The 21,037-nt window shown below is 42.2% G+C and overlaps 1 protein-coding gene and 1 long non-coding RNA gene across 2 annotated transcripts in view; one reads left to right on the top strand and one right to left on the bottom strand.

Moving 5' to 3' along the window:
* LOC117348531 overlaps positions 1 to 4,257 on the bottom strand; it is a 46,985-nt gene extending 42,728 nt beyond the window's left edge. Inside the window, exon 1 of the long non-coding RNA XR_004537002.1 lies at positions 4,148 to 4,257. This is a non-coding gene — a long non-coding RNA (uncharacterized LOC117348531). The remainder of the gene's footprint in view (positions 1 to 4,147) is intronic.
* The window catches only part of LOC117348526 (ras and EF-hand domain-containing protein-like), a 34,252-nt gene extending 13,215 nt beyond the window's left edge, over positions 1 to 21,037 (top strand). Inside the window, exons 6-17 of the mRNA XM_033920752.1 lie at positions 2,109 to 2,224; positions 3,283 to 3,351; positions 4,307 to 4,388; positions 7,400 to 7,473; positions 7,559 to 7,748; positions 9,488 to 9,595; positions 10,851 to 10,998; positions 11,217 to 11,298; positions 13,245 to 13,359; positions 15,900 to 16,013; positions 17,586 to 17,662; positions 18,833 to 21,037. Coding sequence (XP_033776643.1) covers positions 2,109 to 2,224; positions 3,283 to 3,351; positions 4,307 to 4,388; positions 7,400 to 7,473; positions 7,559 to 7,748; positions 9,488 to 9,595; positions 10,851 to 10,998; positions 11,217 to 11,298; positions 13,245 to 13,359; positions 15,900 to 16,013; positions 17,586 to 17,662; positions 18,833 to 18,938 — 1,281 coding nt within the window. The 3' untranslated portion in view covers positions 18,939 to 21,037. The remainder of the gene's footprint in view (positions 1 to 2,108; positions 2,225 to 3,282; positions 3,352 to 4,306; positions 4,389 to 7,399; positions 7,474 to 7,558; positions 7,749 to 9,487; positions 9,596 to 10,850; positions 10,999 to 11,216; positions 11,299 to 13,244; positions 13,360 to 15,899; positions 16,014 to 17,585; positions 17,663 to 18,832) is intronic.

Raw genomic sequence — 21,037 nt, 5'->3', positions numbered from 1 at the left:
CTCACACAACGCACTGGCGGCGGGCCTGGAAGATGGCCGAGCGGCGCTGGAGTCCCGGTCTGAGACGGGCAGCGCAGCCCGGGAAGCGGAGGAGGAGGAAGAGTGTTTTGCCTAAGTCATTTCCCTGATGCAGCGGGTGCTACAGTTTTGCCCCGCGAAACAAAGGCCTCGTTGGATATCAATTATAAGCAACGGAGCCAGTTTGGCACAAAATATTGGAAGGATGTGTTATGGGCTTAGAAGATAATTTAAGGGGAGAGGGGGGGATAAAGCATAGAGGCAGGTATGGGAAAGGAAAAATATGGCACCGGGATGTTTTCTGGGAGTCGGTGGAGTTGTTTGATGAATAAAGTTGGAAGTTCGTGTCCTGTGCCAGGGATTGGTCTCTGAGAGGAGATTCACTTTGGTAGAGCTGTGCTTTGCTGCTGCTTTTCATTCCTCCTGGCTGTTGCTTTGCAATGCAGAGGAACCTGCTAAGTGAGATTTCTTATCTCCTGCCACACAGAGGTTCAGAGGAATCGGATGTCTGCGATTTTAGCCCTTTTTGTCTTGCATGCAATTAATCCTTCTAAATGGCAACAACACTGAGGCTTCTCTTTTTAGTCTTCTTGAAAATGCACTAATACATGTGCGCACACACGGGGGGGGGGGGGCCCTCAGGGACCATAGCCCCCATAAAAATTGGCAGTAGGAAGTTATATTATCTATTACTTCCTACCACTTTCTGTGCAGTGTCTGTTCACCTCACTGCTGTCACCACTGCTGCAAGACTGCCCCCAGGTCTAGAATCCTCTTCAGCACTGCTCTGCTCGCTGCCACCAGACTATACCATCTCAGGGCCGCCACCGCCACTGTACTGTGGCACTGCTACTGCTGCAACCACTATCATGAGACCAGGATCTCTGTTCAGTTCCAGCCCAATTAAGATTGAATGAATGGAAGAAGAAATTGCATTACAGTTAGTTCTATTATTATGGGTCTGGGGTGGAGCTTGGGTAGGATCTAGGGCGGAGCTTTTGGGCCCCCCAAACATAAAATGCATTCTGCTGCTTATGCACACATATATATATACAACTTGCCACACAAGTTATTAGGGGGTTATCAAAGTCAAAGCATATAACTCTGTTGCTTTCTAAACTTCATTGGTTACCAATCATTTGGAGAATTAGATTTAAGACTTTAGTTTTCAGCTTTAAGGCCATTTATGATGATGCTGCTCTGGCCATGTCTTCTTGTTGGAAAATGTGTTGTTGTACAAGAATTTTACACTGTCAGGGTAATTGTCTTTTGGAGATTCCTTCTTTTCATCAAGTTAGATTAGAGGAGAACAAGGCTGGAGTGAGCATGGATGGCAACTTCAGCAGTTGAAACCTAGGACAATACCAAGTGGACTTTAATCTATGACCCAGAAATATCAAAGAAGTGACCAGTTAACTTAATCATGTATTTTTAATGAAAATAACTAATGGGCAGACTGGGTGGACCATTCAGGTCTTTATCTGCCATCATTTACTATGTTACTTTATGAATTGAAGAGAGAATTAATTGGACTGGGTGGCCTTTGCTGTGGCTCCTACCACACTTCCTCTTCCTAAACTCCGGCACCACAAACATATTCAAAATGTGTGATCGTGGGGTGTTTCAAGAGAACAGTGTCAAGAAGTGCTGGCCTTGTGATTACATGCTTTGAACATGCTCAGAATGCAGGTCTTCAGAGGAAGAAGACGCCCAGTACCCTTGAACTAAGCCTGGTGTGGCTTCAGGACCTGTTGTTTAATGGCAGCTGCTGTTTACCACTTTCCCCTCAGATGTTCTCTTAAGTTGATCCTGAATATCTGGATCCCCTGGATTCTCATATTGTGAAGTTTATGGGTTATTGATGCATTTTTTTTAACCTGCATAGTGTATTCTCCAAAAAGGAGAGGAAACTCAGTTGCCTTTCCTAAAAGCAAGTGAACTTCACCAAGCAAGTCAACTTGACCTTGAAGCTATGGCATGGTTGGTAAAGGCTGAGAAAGTCTTAGGCTTTGGTCACTACCATAGTGCAGGACTTAGAGAAAGGATATAATGCAAGTTTTCCACAAATGACTCGTCTTACTTCCTTCTAGGAGAATGAACATTTGAAAAGGAATCTGCTGGAGTCTCAGACCAACGTGTCCCTACTGCAGACGAAGCTGGACAAGTTAAAAAATGACCTGGCAGACCAACAGATGCAGCATGAGAGGTGAGGTGAGAGGTGTGGGAAGCAGTCTCTTGGACTCAGAGATACCAGATAAAGCAGTAGAGTAGATGAGCAAAATGAGGGAATAGTAATTGTAAAGTCAGATGAAGAGCCATCTCAAAAACTAAGAATGTCAAAAGGGTCCAATGAATAGTATTGGTGACCACATGATTCAGAGGATGCAGTGGAAAAAGTGAGTTAAAAGGTGCATAGGAGATGAATGTAAATAGATAACCTGTCATTACAATGAGAACCTTATATACTTGAATATAAACAAATTTGTTTTTTTGCCAAAAAATGGCCCATAAATGAGGGTCTTGGTTATATTTAAGCCCTCTGGTCTGTGCTGTGGGCCTTCTTGAACCCCTGGTGGTCCAGTGGTGAGCCAGGACAGGGAGTAATCCTTCCTATGTCCTGTCCCAGCTGACTTTAAACCACCTCGCCTCCCTGATCCCTGTAAACCTTACCTATAAAGCCATGGTGGATAAGCAGTGAAGCAAGGTAGGAACGATCTTCCTACACTCCTGCCCTGTGAGAACCGTGGCAGGCATTTTTGATTGCAGCTCTCACAAGGCAGGAGCTTTGGAAGATCGCTCCTGCCCTGCTTTACTGCTAGACCACCAGGGTTTAGAGAGGTCAGGGAGGCAGGGTGGTTTAGAGCAGGACAGGATGTTGGAAGGATCGTTCTTGTCCCAGCTCCCTGCTAGACCACAAGGGCTTCAGGCAGACCTATAGTGGGCATCAGGGCCTGGGTAGGAAGTGGAGGGAGGAAAAAAGGACTGGATGCAAGGCAGGGTACTTGAATATAAACCCCCAGGTTTATATTTGAGTCAACCTTTTTTCCTCCTTTTGGGAGGGGATTACATCAGTTTATATTCGAGTATATACTGTAATAGGACTCGGTATTATCAGAGCACATGACTGAAGACTGATTCAGTAAATTAGAAGGAAACTATCTTTCAGGATGATGGGAAATATTATGCTTTCTGGAACAAATATATATAGATGTACTAGTCTAGGCTATAATTGTCTATATTTTTAACATTTCTTTCTTGGTACAGTGAGAAAGAGCTTATGAGGATGATGGCTGAAGACAGTAGAGGAATTAGCAGCCAGATTGAAATTCTGCAGTATGTATATAGCAAATTTACTTAGTCCACCGTCTATGTTCTGCTCTCCCTCCTGTCCTGTTTATGCCTATAACTGTCCTTTTGTTATTAAATTATCATGGAAGCACATTTTGTTTGATATCTTTTACCTATTAGCCTGTGAGTATTGCTCTGTGCTACTCAGAAGAAACTATGGGCTCTGCTGTCTCGTATACTTGTGCCTGTGTCGGTGCCTAGGCGTCCTACCGCTGTCTGGCAGCCAATTGGGATGCATGATTTTTGTTTTTTTTAAAAAAAGAGAGTCCAAGGCAGGACACCTACATTGTAGGCCTCTGTAGCACGTCTATGGAGATGCATACACATGCTTAAGTACGCCAATAGTGGGGCATTGGCATGGTTTCGCCCAGAAGTGGCCTTCAGCAGGCTTAATCGTCGGTGCGTATCTCTGTAGACGTGAGACAGAAGCCTTAAATGACACTGATAAGAACGTAAGAATTGCTGCTGCTGGGTCAGACCAGTGGTCCATCGTGCCCAGCAGTCCGCTCACGCGGACATGCGTGATTGACACCCAATCAGAGGCCACTTCTTAGGCATCTTATACAGAATCAGGCCCATAATGTGTGGCTTGCTGAACCACTGGTTTGTCTTAACATGGCACATCTTATGTTCATATTGACCACTTGTGTGCAGTAGGTAAAGTACCTGATCCTTGAATGGGCTAGAGATGAAAAACAGAGGGATCAAGGAAAATATGAAATAGTGCACGCGCTTCTGAAACGGAGCTCATGGTCTGGATTTTCCAGCCGTCATTGCTCACCTTAGCTAGAGCTTGATCAACATCCTTTGCATGGTGCTGTAACGTAGAGCCTAGTTCAGGAGCGGGGCTGAAAAAGAGACTTGAATAAGTAGAAGGGATGAGAGAGTTCCTGTATGAGACACAAGACGTATATTATCAATCTGTTTATCCTGATTACAGGGCAGCAAATAAGTCCCTTTATGACAGCAATGACAGCCTGAGGACTGCACTCCTCTCTAATTCAGAACACTCAAGGCAGCGGGTGAGTTAGAACTTTTGGTATGCGTGAGAGAAAATATGTTGACTTAGCTTTCACACAAGTGCTAAATGTAGAGGTGAGGAACTTAGGTCTTGAGGGCTAGGTCCAGGCTTTCTGATAAGAATATGTATATAGTATTCCCCTGAAATTCGCAGGAACCCCCGTGAATTTTTTTTTTAAATAAATCTTTATTTACAACTTGCAACAAGTGTAGCACAAAGTAACATTTGAACTTGAAAACATCACTTGATTTTCTATCAAAATGCACATAAAGTAATCAAATCATATCCTATCCAATCACAATATACGGTTTTTTGCCTGTCAAAAGGCAGGGGAGGCAGGAGAGGGCAGCTGGAGCGCCAGCGGGTGAAGAAAATCACTCGGAGTCTGCTCTGATTGCCTCTTTCTGGTGGTCGGAGCAGACCACGAATGAGTGAGTCTGCGAACCGTGAATTCGCGGGGGAACACTGTACCATGAATTTATAAGACATTTTTGCACCGAACAATTACATGTCAGGCTGCTAGTTGGGACATGGAACTGCGTATTCTGTTTGCCTCCTCAGTTTCATAAATGCATTTCCGAAAACTATTGAAGACTTCCCTCTTTGTAAGATTTTTAGGAAAGTAAGGAATATGATATATCTCTTTTTTTGTAACTCACTGTGGTGTACAGTCTCTTGATTATGTAGATCACATCAATCTGGAAGGTTTTGCGGTCTAGAAATGTGTTTTAATGTAATGTATATTATGCTATGAAGTTTTGTCCCAACACTTTTGGCATCTTATTTGCTGAATTATTCAGTTGACTCCAATGTCTGTATGCCAACAGCTGAGAAGTTTTTCTTACAAGACAAATGGCAAAGATGCAGTTGAGCAAGAAGGGCAATGAAATCTTTTCATATTAGTTCAGTAGGGTAAAACTCAGGATAATTGCATAGGGCTCATCTTCCCTGCTTTGGTTCTGAAAAAATATATGGTACAAATTAGAGAATGACACGGTGACAAAATTCATCACCGTTCCCGTCCCCGCGGATAACCGCGGGAAATAATCCCATGTCATTTTCTAGTGTCTATTTCAACCTCGGTCCTTCTACACCAGCATTTTTCAAAGCAAAGCTTGCGGGTCAGTGGTTGTGGCCATTCATACTCTGATTCTTATGGGAGCCAAGGATAATGAAGCCATTGTGACATCACTGATGTGATTGGCTCTTAGGCACTGGTGGAATGAGGCATTATGACATCACAATATCTGCTCTGAATACCAGAGACTCATTCTTTAGTGTCTATCTCAACCTCAGTCCTTCTACACCAGCATTCTTCAAAGCAAAGCTTGCGGGTCAGTGGTTGTGGCCATTCATACTCTGATTCTTCCCTCTCTCTTTAAAGAATGAAGATGGTTTCCCGCGGTTATCCGCAGGGACGGGAACGGTGATGAATTTTGTCACCGTGTCATTCTCTAGTACAAATGTATGACATTGTGTTTGGGATTGTTTCTGTGCTGAAATGGATGTTTCAGTGCAAAAGATTATTTAGAGGTTGAGGGTTCTAAGAGGCAAATAAAATCTATTATATAAGCAAATACAGAATGAGGCAAAAAATGTAACCCCCTAGAGCAGTGGTCCCCTGTCCTGGAGGACCACCAGGCCAATTGGGTTTTCAGGCTAGCCCTAATGAATATTCATGAAGCAGGTTTGCATGCCTGTCACTTCCATTATATGCAAATCTATCTCATGCCTATTCATTAGGGCTAGCCTGAAAACCCGATTGGCTTGGGGTCCACTGCCCTGGAGGATTTTGCCATTTCTCAGCAACTGCTTTGAATTTCAGTGAGAATTTTTACATACTTATTTAGTCATTGTTCTTAAACAGCATTTAATTATCTTAAGCTAGGTTGATGTTACTAACATTTTAGTGTTACAGATATTCAAGCTAAAACGCAATAAAATAACATCATTTAAACAATACAATTAACAAGGATTCAGAATTTTGTAGTCGCTGTGAATGCCCAAAGCGTCCACCCCCAGCTTTAACACGGGCCTCCAGTCGCTTAGTTCTTAACAACTTTGAATATCGGTCACAGATCATCTGCAGCGCTTCCTTGAGTTCGGCAACTGTTTGCAGCTTTCTGTGGCACTTGGAATCGGCCTCCAACATTGCTCCCCAGACAAAAGTCTACGGCACTGTGATGTCCTTAACAGTAAGCTAGTACCCCTCCTTCCCCCCAAAATAATGCTAGTTTTGGAGTTCATTTTTAAATGTGCAAAAATGATTGGGTAGTCACACTAAATAATCTGTAACTTTGCCATGTTTAAAGATAATGTAGATAAACGAAGATAGTAACAACAAATAAAGCTGTAAATTCAACAATGAAATTCCAAGCAGTTGCTGAGAAAACTGCAAAAAAATAAAACTTTAGGAGGTTGCAGGGTTTTGTTTTGTTTTTGTTTGCCTCACCCTGTAGGTACATAACTCTTTGCAGGGCGGAGGATATAAATGAAACATTTGGGATGATTGCTCTCCTGTATAATCCTGAATATTTTTCTGACCACATTCAAATAGCTCCTGAATACTATATATATATATATATATATATATATATATATATAAGGTTTTTGGGATAGCCCTAATGAATATGCATGAAAGAGATTTGCAGATAATGGAGGTTCATTAAGGCTATCCCAGTGTTCTTCCAGGACAGGGTTAGGAACCATTGGACTAAAATATGGCTGCACCATTTGGAATACATCAAGAGGGGAAAAAGAGCAATATTTTTTTTTTCAACAGTGAAGACTTGCCAGTTAAAATGCTACACAATAATAATAATAACAACATTTATTTATATCCCGCAATACCATGTAGTTCAGAGCGGTTTACATCAAGAGAGTCTTCAAAACGCAGCGAAAATACAAACATAAGCCTATTCCTAAAATACTTTGTTGAAATGACTCAAAACAAATTTATCAAATAAATAAGTCTTCAAGAAGTGTAATTTGTGCCGCCTTTTCCTCTTGTAGCACTCATCCCCTGGTCGCCACAGCTTACCAGACAGAGTGAGTCCAAACATGACACCCGTGATCACATACAGCAGGTGAGAAAATACCATACCATGGGAGGAATGAGCCCACGCTTTGTAACAGCTTTCCAAGCTATTAACCATCTGAATCTATCTTTAGCTACGCTGCTGCGGATGATTCCTACAGGAAGTTCTCGGATGTGGCCCATTGGGCTGATAAATATCTGGACAGCGGAGTTTCCTTGCCGCACAGTGATGACAACTCGCCCAGTGACTTTGAGAGTGATCGTAGTGAGAGTTCAGAGGGGACCATGCATAGGAGTTATTCTTGTGTGCCCTCAGATGTAGAGGTGAGGAGCTTAGGTCTTGAGGGCTAGGCCCAGGCTTTTGGACAAGAATATGTATACCATGAATTTAGTAGAAATAGAAAAGGAAATTCAGGGTTGGAACGTCAGAAACTTGGCTTTAGGATTCTTCTCAAGAGAGACTGTGTTGTTTAATTCTGGTCTCGTACATCCACTATGGAATCTAACTGACACATCATTTGTGTAACAACAGATCTGAGGAGGAGCCTGTATGGTTTCCAAGGCTCATGAGTAACACAAGGAAAAGACTGCAGAAGCGATGTACAAAGCGCCAGGATCCTTTATTAAAATGAATAAATATGGTGACCCCAATGATGGTTCTCGTGTATGGAAATACAGGACCCGACATGGGCCGTGTTTTGGAGAAACACTCCTTCAGGGGTCCCGGATTGGAAAATATCACAATTGTTGAGAACCGTTGGTATCAAAAAATAAGTCTGACAAATTGAAGACAGTGAGTCCTATCGGATTATGTCCTGCTGCTGAAGGAAGAGTGTTTCTCCGAAACACGGTCCGTGTCGAATTCTGTATTTCCATACATGAGAACCACCATTGGGATCACCATATTTTATTCATTTTAATAAAGGATCCTGGCACTTTGTACATCGCTTCTGCAGTCTTTTCCTTTTTACTCATCGCTTTACTTTATTTTTTACTGCAGACAAGTTGGATTGTTTCTTTTTTTCCCAAAGCTCATGTACATCATCCCCTTCTAGTAATTTGTTGTAGTCCACTAGAACTTATGACCGCTTGTGATGAATCTACCGGTAGTTATTTATGTAATTATGGTCCTGTATTAGTATTTTTTTATGTCATCATATTATTCCTCAAAAATCAAATGGCTTTAATATATCTTATTCACGAGTGAAGGATATAGTCAATCAATAATCAATATAAATCATGCCACACTTTGTTCTATTTAGTTGTTATCGGTACCACTTTTGAATTTACAGAAAATTAACGGCCTCCGCAAAATCGAACCCCGAGGCCTGTATAATGGCAACAGGCCCCGCCGGGGCAAAATCGAAAAAAGGCGAAAAAAAGCAAGTTTTTTTTTTTTTTTTTTTTTACAAAGCAAAAGAAAAAGATACCCGAAGGCAAAAGAAGAAAAATTAGGAAAAAAGCGCGAGCGGGAAGGCAAAAAAGTGGTTTCAACGGCCGTTGAAAAAACACACGCGTCTTCTTCGCTCCGCGGAAACGAAGAAACTGGGGACCACGCACTCCTCCGTCGGGCGGGAAGGCACTCGCGCACGCGCGGTGCGGCCAACTAGAAACTTCTAGTTAAAAAGGTCCGTACCGAGGGCTCCGTCGGTGACGTCACCCATGTGTTAAGAATATGCTGCCTGCTTGTCCTGGGATAAAAATGGTTTATGGGCCGATGAGGAGGCAGGCTACTGTTAAGCTCTAGTGTTACATGAAATAGAACACTTGAGTGTAGCCGCTGAGGCCATGGAAGTCTGATGAAATGGCTCTATAAATGACTATGAAAAAATGAAACGCAATATGAGATGAATGAAATTTTCTGTAAATTCAAAAGTGGTACTTATAACTAAATATTTATATTGATCATATTATTCCTGGAATTATTCCTTTTATAAAGTCTTCTTTTCTGGTATTACACCTGAATATGAAATCCTAAATTATAATGTGCGTGTTTGGAAGCCATTTAACTTTTGGAAGAGTTATTGATCTGCTCCCAGTGACCTTTCTTTGCATTTCTGCAGATGTCAGAGGTTGATGGCAGAGCTAAGGGAAAGACAGTCTCTCGACCAGTTTGTCGCTCAGGATCATCTGCCTCCTCCAAGAAGCGACTTCCTGCTTTCATACCAAAGGTACCCAGTAGTCCAAGGCTTTAACTCCAGATAGTAGTGAACAAAGAGATAAAATGACCAAGAGAACAGAGGTGAAAGGAAAGGAAGCAGTTAGCTTAGAGAGAGAGAGCTTCCAGCTAAAGTACTTGGGTGCAAATTTTACAGGAAATGGAGACAATCCCTCTGCTCATAAATCTGACTGGGTGCTGGACAGAAATTAAGAAACTTAGAGAAGAATGCTAAGACAGGCCTGTGCTATCATGTGAGATGTCCTGGGAGTTATTGTCCCAAATGGGTAGGGTTACCAGGCTTTACGTATGTAAAATCCGGACCTATAGACCCGCCCAGTTCTACCCATCCTCGCCCTGCCCACTGGCAGCATTGTAGGTGGAGGAATCTCACTCAGCTTAGAGCAGTGGTCTCAAACTCAAACCCTTTGCAGGGCCACATTTTGGATTTGTAGGTGCTTGGAGGGCCTCAGAAAAAAAATAGTTAATGTCTTATTATAGAAATGACAATTTTGCATGAGGTCAAACTCTTTATAGTTTATAAATCTTTCCTTTTGGCTAAGTCTTAATAATAATATTGTAATTTATAGCTAAAGAGACATATGATCAAGAAATGGTTTTATTTTACTTTTGTGATTACATACCGAGGGCCTCAAAATAGTACCTGGCGGGCCACATGTGGCCCCCGGGCCGCGTGTTTGAGACCACTGGCTTAGAGGGAGCAGTGACGTATACTGTATATACATATCTCTATCCTGGATGTAAAATTATATTTACCTGCACTTTAGATCTAGAAAAAAATTTAAAATCTAATATCGGTGAGAATTGAATTCAGAATTGGAGTCGGACAATAGACAAATAGAGGAGTTGGAGTCAGCGTCAAAGGTTTGGAGTACCAGCTCCAAAGTCCTAGTGGGTACTAATGCTGAATTAGTCCTTCCCCTCCCCGCGTGCCCCAAAATACGCAATCAAACAATACCTATGACTCTCCTCCTAAACAGGAGAGTGTAAAAAGAGGGCTGAGGATTAGATTAGAAAGGGGTAGGAGAGGGGAGCAGAGGGCACGAATACTCGCCTCAAGTGCTAAAATGCTTAATTACAGCTCTGCTTTGTGTTTGTTGTGTTTTGGGGGGAAGCTGAGAGTTCCAAGCGTAGGCAGCGAAGGAAAAGCATACGATTTTTAGAATTAAAGCCCCTGGAGGTGGCAGACAGAAAAGTACTAATATCTAAAGGACTGACTTGGAATTTGCTTTTCTTCCTCATTCTAGAAAGAGGGAATTACGGTAGAAGAGGACTCCCAGAGCGCTGGCCCTATATATAGGCTGGTGCTGGCTGGAGACGCAGGATCTGGAAAATCCAGTTTCCTACTTCGACTATGTTTGAATGAGTTCCGAGGGGAAATTCCTACCACATTAGGTAAATCAAAAAAAGTCTCGGTCTTCTGTATTTTTAGAAACATGCAAAGTAAAATTTATATGGGAACAAAAATGTAACATGCCTTGTGATGTAGCAGAATCTCTGCTTGATAAAATTCAAGTCACTTTAACGTGGAAAGTAATCCTTTTCCAGTTACCGTTTTTCTTTTTGGAGACATTTTTCCCATGGTTTTCTTCCTCTGTTTTCTTGCTATTTAGGAGTTGATTTCCAGATGAAAAAGCTCTTAGTTGATGGGGAACGTACAACACTACAGATCTGGGACACAGCTGGTCAGGAAAGGTATGAAGTAACTAGTAGTTTGTTTTGTGATGTTGATGTTTTTATTGGTATGTTGTACACAGTTGAGTCACATTATTATGATCACCTGCTAATATCCAGAATAACTGCCTCTGGCAGCACAGATGGCAGCCAGACACCGTGGGAGTGACTCAGTAAGATACTAGATGGTTTCTAGAGGTATCTGGAACCAAGCAGACTGCAGTGTGTCTGACAGTTGCTGACGGGTGCGTGGTAGTGAATCCATTCGTCGAACATATCAATCAAGGTGGTCCCAAATGTGCTTGATTCGGTTAAGGTCTGGGGAATTTGAAGGCCAGGGAAGTAGCTGGAAGTCTTGGTCGTGCTTTGTGAACCACTCACAAACAATTTTAGTGTAATGATGTGCTGCATTATCCTGTTGAAAGATCACATTGGCCGCAGGGAAGACCGTCAACATGTATGGGTGTACTTGAACAGCAAGGATGGAGAGATACCCATATCGGTTGAGAATACCTTCCAGAGGGATAAAGGAACTCGGGCTATACCAAGAAAACATTCCCCAGACCAGGGCTGCCCAAGTCCGGTCCTCGAGATCTCCAGGCCAGGTTTTCAGGATATCCACAATGAATATGCATGAGAGCGATTTGCATACTAAGAAGGCAGTGCAGGAAAATCTTTCTCATGCATATTCATTGTGGATATGCTGAAAACCTGGCATGCCAGTAGATCTCGAGGACCGGACTTGGGCTGCCCTGCCCCAGACCATAAAGCTGCCGCCACCAGCTTGTGTACGTACAACAATGGTTGCTGGGTGTTTGTTCTCGGCAGTTTCATGCCTGACATGCCAATGTCCATCCGTTTGATGGAGTTCAAAACATGACTCATTGGAGAAGACAACCTGCTGCTAGTCAGTACAAGTCTAATGTTGGTACTCTTGTGCAGATTGCAGCTATTTTTTGCAGTGAACCCTCGTGAGCATGGGTGCAGTCACTAGCCATCTGCTCTGGAGCCCCATTCGCAACAGGGTTCACACTGCACAGTCATTTTGGACACATATCTGGAAGCCCCTTGGTGCCAATAGGCCCGCATCAACCTCTCGCATTGATGGCTCATGCTGCCCCACAGTTACGTTGGGTCGTCTCAAAGATTCCATTCGTCCATTCACGATACACTTTAACCACAGCAGCACGTTAACAGTTCACAAACTCCACCGTTTCTGAAATTCTGCTGCCCAGTAGCCAAAGATCATGCCTTTTTCAATGTCTGATGAATTAAGGTTTTTTCCCATGACAGCCAATGGTTGCTATATTGGCAACTTGCTGACACGAACTAGACAGACAACTCACCAATCTGCTTACAAAACCTTCAAAAAAGAAACAAAAACTCTACTCTTCATAAAATACCTAAAACTTATTTAACATGACCAGATCCATCCCAAGCTCCACCTACTATACTGTCCACTCCTTATCAAATCTAAAATGTTCAAATTACCCAACATGTGTTACCTAATTTAACGACAATTCTTATGTAATCTGCCTATATATCTTGTAACTTCATGACAACTCTTATGTAATCCGCCTTGAACCGCAAGGTAATGGCGGAATAGAAATCACTAATGTAATGCCACCTTATATATCCACGAAGTCTGCATGTGACACATGCGTTCATTCATTGTGTCTCTGACATCAGAGGTAGGCGGTGGTCATAATAATCTGACTCGACTGTGTATTTTTTTATGTTTTCATTTGATTTTTATGTTTTTATAATTCACCCTGTATAGGCTTATTTGATGAAAAGTTGCCAAATAAAACTTAAATTAAACAAATTTGCTATTTCTGATTGAAGGAGGATGCAACCAGAGCATTGGTTGGTTTTAACTCATCGTTTTCACCTGCATTAAGAGGGCTACCTAAATTTAGCTAACTCAGTAGGATGTTGGGGTAATTCTTTTTGATTTTGTGTTCTAGGTTCCGTAGTATAGCCAAGTCCTATTTCCGGAAGGCACATGGGGTGTTGCTGATGTATGATGTCACTTCAGAGAGCAGCTTCCTCAATGTTCGTGAATGGATGGATGAGATAAAGGTAACAGAGGAAAAAGGACCCAATTAGAGATTTGGAAAAGTGGCACCTTACTTCTAGCTGTTCTTCTCCAGTGTATGGATGTTATTATGTAAATTAGGTTGTTATTTGGGGTGGGGACTCCAAATGGGTTTGTTTTGTACTTACAACGGAGGAGTCGTGAGGAAGAGATGTTAATTGATCAGCCAGGGGTATAATGTTCAACGTTCATTTTATTGATAGACTCGACACTGGCAGTGTTTGGCATCTGTGCCTTTATCAAGAGTCTAGCAGACCATATAAAACCAGAAAAAGATACAGCACAATTAAAAATTGGACATGATAAAAACAAGAAAAAGAATGAGTAATCATTAACAATATAATATCGCATGGTTAAAGGCAGCAAAAGTCAGATTTAAAATAAACATTGAGAGAAACGCAGAGCTGAAAAACATAATAATGATAAAAGAACTAATTGGGAACATTGTCCAAACCTCTTACAGCCTTGAAAAGGAATCTAATAATTATGAAAAATGCTTATGGGTAATAAATCGATCAAAATGGAAAACCTTACAGAACATGGTTGGTGATGCTGCTCGCGCCACTGGAGAAGAGTTAAAAGATATAGACTTTATTAATATAAAAACTCAGCAAACCACATAAAAACCTCTAGGACTCAGGTTTTTATGTGGTTTGCCGAGATTTTATAGTAATAAAGTCCATCTCAGGAACATCATTTCTGTCTGTGGAGACATTTGGGTCAATTCTCTTGTTCACGTTTTCTTGATATTCAATTGTATTTATTTGTACTTGATAATCTTCTTTCATTTTCCATTTCATATAGCATAGTTGCTTGATTCTAACTCTTCTGTTAGCAATGCTGTTCTTTAATGGGCATAACTAATGGGCAGACTGGATGGATCATTCAGGTCTTTATCTGCCGTCATTTACTATGTTACTTTGTAAAAATGTGAAGAAAGTTAAATCAAAAGAAATAAAAATGGAATTGTCCAGATCAGAATGATGTGCACTAAAAAAGTGTCCTCCAACTCATCTGGTATTGTGAAGATCTTTATTCCTCCAATATCACAATGGTACATCCAATGACTCGACATGTACATGTTTCGGCCAACAGGCCTGCCTCAGGAGTCTTAAGAATCACAAATGATGATATTCGAAAGAAGCTGCCACTTACATTGATTTAACCAAAGATCAAACAAAGGAAGGAATATCATCTGTGCCAGCCAGGATTCAGAGGACAGAAGCCAGCATTCCCCATAGAAAGCAAGGAGTAAACCTCAGGACAGACAGTCGTGACCGCCTCCTCTGAGTGCCGGATTCAAAAGAAAGTTAAATCAAATCAGACTGAAGAGGCAAGGAGAGGAGAGAGCTGTGACCTGAAAAGCACCGGTCAAAGAAAAAACTGAACAGCTACGGGTGGAGCGTGAGAGGCAAGGTGCCCGCACATGCTCAGTAGTAAAAAAACAAACAAAAAAACCCTACTGTATCTAGGGGAGAGCACCAGCGCACAGGCTCAGTCAAGGGCTTCACTAGCGAGGGTGCCTGCATTTCCCTCTGCTTGTCTCCAGAGAAAGTAAAAATATAGAAGTTTACTACACAATTCTACTACAGCATTCTCAATCTGATAGGCAATTCATTTTATTTTGAATATTATGTTTAAGCTACACAGAATTGTAGATGAAGTGGGATATAAAAATGTTTAAATAAACGCTGTGGAAGCATCAATAAGTATATTAGATGTACTGATGAAGCAGGCCACTGTTTCTCAGTCTTCTCCTGAATTTCAATATTGCCACAATGAATATGCATGGGACAGATTTGATCATATCGCCAACTCCTACCTAGATTCACACTGGCTACCTATACAAGCCCGCATTCAATTCAAACTATACTGCATTAAACGGAATGGCACCCACCCACCTAAACAACTGCCTAAATCGGAACCTCTCATCCAAAGGAGAACCCAATCCCCATTCTCCTACCCCCCTTTCAAAGGAACTAAGCGCAAAAAGATGTATGATCACCTACTAGCAACACAGGCAGCAAAATTGGACCCCTCCATCTCCAACCTGCTGACAGCAACAACTGACCTCAAAACTTTCCGAAAAGAAATCAAAACCCTACTATTCAAAAAGTTCATCCAGATATCCTAACCCCCCTCTCCATTCCCCCTTGCTATTCTCCCCTCTCCCTCCCCCTACCTGTAATATCCCCCTAAGACTCAACAAAGTAACCAGCACCCACTCTGTAACTCTCGTAAATTTCCAGCTCCTTCTGACGTCTTCCTTATTTTTCTACTTATCTTGTAACCTCTCCTCATTAATTGTAACCTTCTTCCTGGAAATGTCCAGTTATCTTCTGATGTAATCCGCTTAGAACTGCAAGGTACAGGCGGAATAGAAATCAGCAATGTAATGTAATTCATATTGATCTCATGTACTTGTATATGCATTGTAGATAGCCTGACGTCCTGATTGCCTTGGGGGGGTTCAATATTTCTGTGGAAAGCAAAGAATTGGTAATCGTGTATTTTCCTGTGTTAGAATTCTGCAGAGAACTCAATCCCACTAATGGTGATTGGCAACAAGATTGACCAGCGAGCAGAGCTGCCAGAATCCAGTGGTATTCACACTTCTCATGGAGAGAAATTGGCCATGGTGAGTAAGCAACACAAAACAATGGTGCCATGACCTGCTTCTCGCAATAATAGGGATTGGGACTTGTATACCGCCTTTTTGTAGTTTTACCACTACACTCAAAGTGGTTTACATACAGTTGCCCTATCTGTCCAGTGGGCTCACGATCTGTCTAATATACCCGGGGCAGTGAAGGATTAAGTGACTTGCCCAGGGTCATAGGGAGCAGTATGGGGTTTGAACCCACCACCTCAGGGTGCTGAGGCTGTAACTTTAACCACTGCACCACACTCTCCTCCAATACAATAGCAGAAGTGGGGCCCTTTGATATATTTTATGGATTCGTTGTAATTGTTTATTTTCCTTTGTTCCTGTTGGCATATTGCACACACGCCGAGGGAGGGTGGGAGGGGGTATTTCTGTCATGGTTTCATCCCTTGCAAAATATTGGTTGGGTGGAGGTTTGTTTGTTTTTTGTTGTATGGATTTTGATTAATTATAAATGCATATATGATATTATTTGTATAGATACTGTACTGCATTTTTGTTAACTTTAGAAAATCAAAAAGATTAAAAAAAAAAGAAGTGAAGCCATTGTGACATCACTGATGAGGTTGGCTCTTAGGCATTGGAGGACTGAGGCATTATGATGTCACAATATGAGCTCTGGAATGTTGCTACTAGGGTTTATGCCAGGCATTATGACATCAGGGAAAGGGATTAGGACTTATATGCCATCTTTTTGTAGTTTTACAACCACATTCAAAGCGGTTTACATACAGATACTTCAAGCATTTTCCCTATTTCTCCCAGGGGGATCACAATCTATCTAATGTACCTGGGGCAGTGGAGGATTAAGTGACTTGCCCTGGGTCATAAGGAGCAGTACAGGGTTTGAAACCACCGATTCAGGGTGCTGAGGCTGTAGCTCTAACCACTGCACCACATTCTCCTCCTTAAAAATAGAAGTTACAAGGCAATGACTAACCTATTAATACAGTATGACAAGTTCTGGTAATCATACTGGTCCTGGAGAAAAGAGTTCTCAAGACCATGTCAGATCTTTGTGAAAGGATCTTTCAGAGCTTAAGTAGCTTTGTTAACTGTTGAGGGTGGTATGTTTCTTGTGGATATGATCTCCAAACATTGTGGCAGTGCTTATGTGGGGTATAGAGTGCCCCCAAAAGTGAGGCAGGAATTAGGCGCCTAACTGCTGTTAACGTCTGTTTGAGCATCATAAGTTAAGCACCCAAGTGCCTTAGATATTATTCTATAACTGGGTGTTAAGTGTTCTAACACATAACTGCATCGGGGACATTCATATATGCGGGGCAACGGCATTGTATTTTTGCACTCAACTTATATGATGGTTGCAATTAAGCGCCCAGTTGCATTGACTTGGCATAAGTAGTTGCGCCTAAAGTTTGGTCTAACTATTGACTTAAGCAAATATTCTATACCACAGTTGGTGCACTAGAATAATAACCTAGTGCCCATTTTTTACCCCATAATCTAGCCGTGGTCTATCTTTCCAGCGTTCTGCTCCATTTTTTCCAGTTTATTCTGACTTGAATATGTTGCCTTTTCTTTTAGGCCTATAAGTCCTTGTTCTGTGAGACCAGTGCCAAGGATGGTACCAATGTTGTTGAGGCTGTCCTACACCTAGCCAGGTAAAGAGAAAGGGAGGGGAGCTGAACATATGTAACTTAAGCACCTAAGTAATCCTGTCCTGAATGTTTTGGATAAAGTAGTGTGGTAGCCATATTGGTCCAGTGGCGTAATAAGGAGGGGGGGATGCCGACACCCCTCACTCCTCCCCCCCCTGCCACGCGCATACCTTCACTTCCCCCCACCGTACCTGTAACTTTTCACCGCCGCGAGCAGCAAATTCAACATGCTGCTCACGCCAATGTCGGTGCTCCCTCTGATGTCACTTCGTGTCCTGTGCCTAGAAAGTGATGTCAGAGGGAGAGCCGGGTGCAGACAGCAAATTGAAGTTGCTGCTCTCAGCGGAGAAGAGGTGCGGGGAGAGGGGGTGCCTCTCACCCTCGCTATGCTACTGTGTTAATATACATCAAAGCAATAAAAAAATAGAAACCAAAGCCTCCTTGGTCAGGATGGTATGAACAAAAAATATCATCAATGAAACAAGAGCATTCTAATAACAGTTTCAAGGGGAAAGGGATGGATGGGAGAGGAAGGACAGGGCGATTTATGGATGGTTGATTAAGATGATAAAGCAATATAATTTTATGGGTTAAAGGCACTATAAGAGACTTTTTATGCACTTGTATATTTATTGCAATTTTTTATATTCAATTCCTAGTACCATATACTGTATACTCGAATATAGGATGCGATTTTTGGGCCAAAAATGGGGGTCTCATCCTATATTTGGGTCATCACCCAGTGACCACCCGCCACCCTCCCGGATTTGCTGCACGGCTGCCATTAGGCCGGGACAGGGGCAATCTCTCCCGTCCCAGCCGATACTAACAATTCTTTTACACACACCCTTCACCCTTCCCTGGTGTTTCCCACGCTGAGCACCTCCTGCTGATCTCGCAGCCAGCGGTGCACTTGGGCCGGCACACAGGAGCAAGCTTTTCAAGCTGCAACTCCCTGAAAGGCTGTCACCGGTTCTCGCAGCAGCCATTCAGGGAGCGGCGGGAGCTTGAAAAGCAAATGATATGAGGTAAATATAAAGAGGAAAAAGAAAAGAAAATTTCTTATTTTAAATTAAAAGTCCTCAGTTTGTAGGGGTAAAGCATTATTATAAATATTAAAGCACTACATGAAATTTGACTGCAGCTAACTTTTGCAAACCGTCCATCATACAGGGAGGTGAAGAAGACTGTGGATTTGAGAGAGGAAAATGCTGAGCCAGTAACAAAGTTAAGCATGTCGGACAAGAAGAAAGTCCTGGCTAACTGCTGCAAGACATAGCAAAATATGTACATGAGAACCTGAACCGAGCCCAGCTCTAGTTACCTTGCCAGAGAAAGAAGGAATATGAAGATTATCATCAAAAGCTTCCAGCCTTTTGGAACTTCAGACATGAGCTAGTGCCCATTTGCACACTCTGCAGCTTGTATTCAAGCATGGCTTGCCTCTATGAGGGAACATGTTTCTTATCCCTGACATCATTGAAACCAAGACTAAAGCAACCCAAATGTATGCTGATGCAATGAGACCATACTTTTTACCCCTACTTTTTTACCCCATCCCTACCCACCTCACAAAAAAAATGTTCTTTGCTTTTTCTTTAGCAACTCTCCAGACTAGCATAGGTTAATCTTACAAGCGGGTATATATATCTCATCATGACCAGCCGGTGGAGACTGAGACAAAACTTTGGAACTGTACATATCATGTGACCCCTTCCTAATTACTTCAGTTTGCCGAATAGCCAAGCAGAACCAAGAACTATATTCAGAAAACAAACAGGACTTCGAACAAGAGTATCAACAAATAAAAACAGGAATGCTGTTGGAAAATGCAAAGGAACAAATGCAAATAGCAAAGGTCCCCACAGTTCGCCAGCTAAGCCACGCCACCGCTGCTGTTCTTAATCTCCCCGGCCTTAGTACAATACTAGAAACCGACCGAAAAATGAAAATCTGCATGCAAGAATACGACAATAGACAGGGTGGGGTCCTATGCTGGTCTGGAGAGGCTAAAAGAAAGTAAATTAGCAGGTAAAAACCTAATTTCTCATTTTTGCTGGCAATCGAAAAATCTGTTCTTGAGAGGATTGTACTTGCAGCTCTGGCACTGCTGTCCTTTCTGGACACAGCAGGATGCTGATGTACTAAAGTCTTGTGTTTTCTTTTTTTTTTTTTGGGGGGGGGGGGAGCCTCCTTGCACTGAGCTCAAACTTGGACCCTCCTGTCAGCAAAACACCCCTAGTACCTCACCCCATCCAGTATGCCACAGCTGGGAAAACAATGGACAAGGGGTGATTTTTGCCCTCCTCCCCATCTCCCTTGCACAGCCCTCAAGATGGCCCTACTTCCAGTACTTGGTCATTTACCTAGCTTTTGGGGTTGTAATTAGGAAGAAAGGGTGCAAAGATATGAAGAACTGGGGTTGGACAGTTCTAACTCCACACTATATATTTTTCACATAAGACTGATGTTGTGTTCTATGAGAATTCCTACTAAAGGCTCTGACTATAGTCACCTCAAGTAAGACGTTCTAAAGTATAGGCAACAAAGGGACTTTCAGCACAGAACATGTTACAATATTTTCTGATATTGAGAATGAGAATTTGTAAGAGAAAAGAGAATGAGGTTCGGAACAGTGCCTCAACGCAGTTCTTGGGGCATACGCAGCCAGTTGTTTTTTTCAGGATCTCCTAAATGAATATGAACTTGATAGATATGCAAATATATCTCATACAGTACTCCCCTGAAATTAGCAGGGGTTGGTCCATGAGTGACCATGAATTGTGAAAAACCGCAAAAAATGGATGTGGTACAAAAAAGCCTAATTTCTTTTAGGGTCCACCTCCCCACTCTGCTTTTGGCTTCTCATTGCCATGGTGACGGCGCATCATTCTCAGCCAAGCAGCTGGTCGCTGTCAGCTGGAAGGCTCCATTGCATGTGCACACTCTACCGCTGCAACTGCTACCAATCTCCCCCCCCCTCCCCAATCTCCCTCGCAGCAGCCATGCTAATAATTGACAGGATGAGGTGATGGTGTGTGCGTAGATCAAAAGGAGAAATAAGGAAAAAGAAAAAACCCGCAAATGACTGAGGCCGCAAACACTGAATTGCGAATTTGTGTGTGTGTGTGGGGGGGGGAGGGGTACTGTATTTGTATTTCTGAAAGCCTGACTAGCTGGTGGTGCCACAAGGATGGGGTTGAGAAGCACTGATTTAAAAAAATAGAAATCAAAAGTGTATTCTGCTTTTTCTAGTTCACAAATGAGATAGACAAACTCAAAACAGATGAATATTTTTGATGATTATGGACTCCCATGTTTTTTTTTGAGAATTATTTTTCTAAATAAAGATGCATCAACTAGATGCAGTTCTAGCTG

The sequence above is a fragment of the Geotrypetes seraphini genome, chromosome 14 (assembly GCF_902459505.1).
Source record: "Geotrypetes seraphini chromosome 14, aGeoSer1.1, whole genome shotgun sequence".
Taxonomy (NCBI): domain Eukaryota; kingdom Metazoa; phylum Chordata; class Amphibia; order Gymnophiona; family Dermophiidae; genus Geotrypetes; species Geotrypetes seraphini.
Note: the sequence above shows the minus strand (reverse complement) of the source record. Positions and strands in the feature narration are given on the sequence as shown.